Source organism: Arachis stenosperma, chromosome 2 (genome assembly GCF_014773155.1).
Source record: "Arachis stenosperma cultivar V10309 chromosome 2, arast.V10309.gnm1.PFL2, whole genome shotgun sequence".
Lineage (NCBI taxonomy): Eukaryota > Viridiplantae > Streptophyta > Magnoliopsida > Fabales > Fabaceae > Arachis > Arachis stenosperma.
In genome coordinates, this window is record NC_080378.1 from 95,479,144 (window position 1) to 95,484,611 (window position 5,468).

The window sequence follows — 5,468 nt, forward strand, 5'->3', positions numbered from 1 at the left end:
AATGGTGTTCGAAATTTTATTGATACAGTTACAAAACAACCTCAATTTGTACTTGAAGGCGGTGTACTTAGATGTCCTTGTAACAAACATAAAAATAAGATTTTCTTAACTCCAGATGAGGTTTCATTAGATTTATATAAATGTGGTTTCATGCCAAGATACTGGTGTTGGGATTCACATGGAGAGAGTCCTTTGCATTTGAATTTAGATCAAGATAATAATCAATAAGGTACATGTTCTTCTCCGCATGCTAATGTGCCAATAAGAAATTCGTATGAATCTATGGTGGTTGATGCTGCTGGACCAGAATTTATGAGTCAATTTGAAGAAAACATGGAGGAGCCTCCGAATGCAGAAGCTAAAAAATTTTATGATTTATTACAGTCTGCTCAGCGCCCATTATTTGAGGGATGTATTGATCATTCAGAATTATCAATGGCAGTTAAAATATTGAGTATAAAAGCTAAAGGAAATGTATCTCAACAAATCTTTGATGATTTCGTGAAAGCTATGAAAGAAGTGATGCCGAAGGATAACTTACTTGTCTCCAATTTTTATGAAGCAAAGAAGCTAGTATCGAAACTTGGCATGGAAAGCAATAAAATTGATTGTTGCATTAATGGTTGTATGCTGTATTATAAGGAGGATGATATACCAAGAAAAGAATGTAAATTTTGTCATTCTCCAAGGTACAAGATAGGTAAAAAGGGTAAACAAGTTCCTTTGAAACGAATGCACTATTTACCACTTATACCTCGTTTAAGAAGACTTTATGCTTCAATGAACACAGCATCTCACATGCGATGGCATTTTGATCACGAGTTTAAAGGAGTTCTTGAGCATCCATCGGATTCAAAAGCATGGAAGTATTTTGATAGAAAACATCCACAATTTTCTCAAGAACCACGCAATGTCAGACTAGGATTATGTGCTGATGGATTCACCCCTTTTGGTCAATCTGGTAAACAATATTCATGTTGGCCAATAATTGTCACTCCGTATAACCTGCCTCCTTCTATGTGCATGAAAACTCCTTACATGTTTTTATCCATGATTATCCCTGGTCCTCGTAATCCCAAAACCAGGATTGATGTATACCTGCAGCCCTTGATTGATGAGCTAAAACTACTATGGAAAGATGGCGTTTTAACTTATGATATTTATTCCAAGTCAAATTTTGTAATGCGAGCTGCATTGTTGTGGACTATTAATGATTTTCCTGCATATGGAATGTTGTCTGGATGGATGACAGCAGGCAGGCTAGCATGCCCATACTGTATGGAACGAACCAAGGCATTTCAATTAAAAAATGGAGGAAAGCCATCATGGTTTGACTGCCACAGACAATTCTTGCCAAATAATCACATGTTTAGAAGAAACAAGGATGCATTCTACAAGAATAGAATTGAGAGATCAGAACCTCCGCCAAGATTGACTGGAGAGCAAATATGGAATATAGTTCAGAATTTTGATAAGATAAGTGATGTTGAGCAACTTGAGATAGAAGGATATGGAAGTACGCATAATTGGACCAAAAGAAGCATATTTTGGGATTTGCCTTATTGGCGTCATAATTTAATCCGTCATAACCTTGATGTAATGCATATTGAGAAGAACGTATTTGATAATATATTCAATACTGTCATGGACATCAAAGAGAAGACTAAAGATAATGTAAAGGCTAGAATGGATCTGTCATTATACTGCAAGCGAAAAAATTTAGAACTGCCAGAACAAAGTGGAGGTAAAATTATAAAACCCAAAGCAAACTACACATTTACCCTCCAGCAAAAGAGGGCAATATGTGAATGGGTGAAAGAGTTAAGGATGCCTGATGGGTATGTTTCAAATTTAGGGAGATGTGTTGACATGAAGGAGGGCAAGTTATATGGAATGAAAAGTCATGATTGTCATATATTTATGGAACGTTTACTGCCAATTGCTTTTAGTTCATTGCCAGAGCAGATATGGAAGCCAATAACAGAGTTAAGTCAATTCTTTCGAGATTTGTGCGCAACATCGTTACGAGAAAATGTTCTAAATAAGCTAGAAGAAAATATTCCAATTGTGTTATGCAAGCTAGAACGTATTTTTCCTCCTGGATTTTTTGACTCAATGGAACATCTACCTATTCATTTGCCATTTGAAGCATTGCTTGGTGGTCCTGTGCAATATAGATGGATGTATCCTTTTGAGAGGTACCTTATTTGCACCTCTATATTTACTCTCAAATTTTTTTTTACTGTTTTATTAGGTCAATTATTTGTTATTTGATTTTTGTTATGAATTTTTTCATGATAGGTTTCTCCATCATCTTAAGAAAAAAGTCAAGAACAAAGCACATGTTGAAGGATCTATCGTTGAATCATACCTAATTGAGGAGATTTCTTACTTTTGTGAGTACTATTTTAACCAAACTAGCATCGATGCAAAGCAAAATGATGAAGGTGATGATTCAATTGAGCAAAATTTGTCTATTTTTAATTTGCCTGGTTGTTTTGCTGGTGAATGCAAAACTCGTTATTTAGATGACAAAGAATTCAGTGCAGCTATGAATCATATACTAATAAACTGTGATGAAATTAAGCCATATATTGAGTGAGTATTTATCTTCCTATATATATTCTTACTATTAATAATATTTTTTATATTAATAATTTTAATTTATTTGAAATTCATGTACTATAGGATCTTTGTGGATTTCATACGTCAAGATCATATTACTTTAAGTGATGAACAAGTTGATCAATTTATTGAAGCAGAGTTTGCAAAATGGTTTAAAAATTATGTAAGTCAACATGATATGATAGTCTTATTGTACACACAATTTTTGGTAGATGACATATTATATTCTAACTTATTGGTTCTTATTTAATACAGGTTCATGATCCTTTAAATAATGTGACAGATTCGAATATTCATTCCTTGGCATGGGGTCCTTTGAGAATTGTTAAATGTTGGCCTATCTACAAAGTCAATGGCTTCAAGTTTCACACAAGATCTCATTCAAGTGGAAAGTCAACTCAGAATTATGGAATATGTGTCAAAGGCACAGGTTATGGTGAATATGAAAATGATTTCTATGGCCAGCTTAATGAAATTATTCAAGTTGAGTATACTGGGCTACCACTAAAAAGAGTTGTACTATTTAAATGTGAATGGTTTGATCCCACAATTGGCAAAGGAACAAAGGTAAACAAAGAGTATGGAATCATACAGATTCGAAAGAATCGACGATATGGTAAATATGATCCGTTTATCATTGCACATAAAGTAATTCAAGTATATTTTGCACCTCATCCAATGAGAAACACCAAAGAAAAAGCAGAATGGTGGTTTGTATTCAAGACTAAAGCAAGAGGTGAGATTGAGATTGAAACAACGGAAGATTTTGCATATCAAGAAGATGGCACAAATCAATTTAACAATCATATCTCAAATGATATTGACATTACTGTTGATTTACTGGATACTAATAGTACAAGATATGAAGAAGAAGAAGAAAAAGAAGAAGAAGAAGAAGAAGAAGAAGAAGAAGATGATGATGATGATGATGATGATGATGATGATGATGATGATGATGATGATGATGATGAGCCACTTGGGGATGAAGACGAAGATATGGATGAGGATGAGAACGAAGACGAGGACGACGACGAGAACAATGAGGATGAAGATCAAAATGAATAGTATGAAAAAGTCCACTAAGAAATGTATTTATTTGTATTTTTTTAAATTTTTTAATATACTACAATCTTATGAAAAAGTATATGACTTTTTTATTTTACGTGATTTTTTTATTATATTTTATTTTTATTATTTTTTTTAGAAGATTGGATATAATTTATTGAGAAAGTTTAGGAGCTAGCACTTTTATTAAAATTTGGCCAGCATTTAATTATTAAAGGAAAAATGAGTAATTGTCCACCATTAGATGTAATCTCACACCATTAAAAATACTACTGATGGCTAATTGATGGCTACAAATCACAAAATCTGCTCACCCCTAGCACTTTTCTAATTTATTTTTAAAATTTTTACATATGTAATTCTTTGATACACTTTATCTTAAATTTGTTAAAAAATTAAAATTTGAATTATTATAACGTAAATAATTAAAATAATAAATTAAAAAATAATATGAGGTAACTAAAAAAATCAAAATTAAATATAAGATGGTTTATAAAAATTTGTATGAGAAATTTAATATTAAGTATAATAAAAATAAAATAATAAAAAAAAGAAGAAAGAGTATATAAAAAAAAATAAAAGATAGAGTCTCCCAAGTTTAACTAAAAAAAGTCAAACATAATATACAATGATAGAAAAAAAACTAATATAGTCAATTTAGTTCTAAAATTTAGGATTGAATAAGTATATTTGTTAAATTTTTTTTATTTAGTACTGAGTACGTACTACCTGAATTAAAAGAGTTACGGTGAATAATAGATTAATTTCCTAGTCTTATAATTTAATGGTTGATCTATAATGATTCAATTAATTATTTTAAGATTGTAATTTATTTCATATTTGATATTATATAAAAAGAAATTATTAACTTAATAAAAAATTAAATGATTTTTTATTTTTTAAAATATTTAAAAATATATTTTAAAAATAAACCAACTAAATTTCATGGTAACCCCACCAAAAGTACCCATTTTGTTGGCGCTAGGCACAAAAAGACTTCCCCCACAAGAAGTTTCAATTCGTGTGCGCCTCTCCTGAGATGATGACACTAAATCCATTTCGCGAGTGCTTTGCGAACAATGGCCTGCGCATTTTTGTAAAGCTTTCTCTGTATGCGTATTATGAGAATTAATTTTTTTATTTACTTATTTATATAAAAAAGCCTGCATAAATAAGCGCTAACGTACCTATTAATCCAATTTTAAAAAATATGTATAATAATAAATAAGATGTTAATTGATATGATGATTATTTCGTATTTTGATCAAGAGGTTTTGGAGTTGAAAGGTGCAAACAAAAACGGTACCTTTTTATAAGTTATATATAATTAAGGTTATTTTAGGAAAAAAGAATTTATTTTAGAATAGTAAAAATATTTGGGACAAATCATAGACTAATTTAAAATATAAATAATATTTTTATACTAAATTTTAAAAGTTTTTAATAAATATTTGAAATCTGTTTGAAAATTGATGAACTTTCAAACGGAATTTATAAATGATGCTATTTTTGTCTCAAATTTGTGGGAAAAAATTTTGTCTACTTCGAAGGGTTAGTTATAGTAAAAGCATTTAAGACTAATTATAGACAAATTTGGGATAGAATTAACATTTTTCAAAATGCGTCCCAAATCCGTCTGAAGTTATTGCGCATATTCAGATGGAATACGGACGAATCATAGTTTTTGTCTAAAATGTGTTGCTAATCTGTATGAAAATTTTGGCGCCATCTAAAAAAAATTTGGCGCCAAAATTTGGGACAAATTTTAGACAAATTTA

At 30.5% G+C, this 5,468-nt stretch overlaps 1 protein-coding gene across 1 annotated transcript; it reads left to right on the top strand.

The window, feature by feature from the left end:
• The first annotated feature begins 282 nt into the window (after positions 1–282).
• Positions 283–3,690, top strand: LOC130963211 (uncharacterized). The gene is made up of 5 exons (XM_057889347.1): positions 283–2,198; positions 2,302–2,598; positions 2,689–2,788; positions 2,881–3,478; positions 3,614–3,690. Exons 1-5 carry the CDS (start codon positions 283–285, stop codon positions 3,688–3,690), a joined length of 2,988 nt encoding a protein of 995 aa, XP_057745330.1.
• The last annotated feature ends 1,778 nt before the right edge of the window (positions 3,691–5,468 follow it).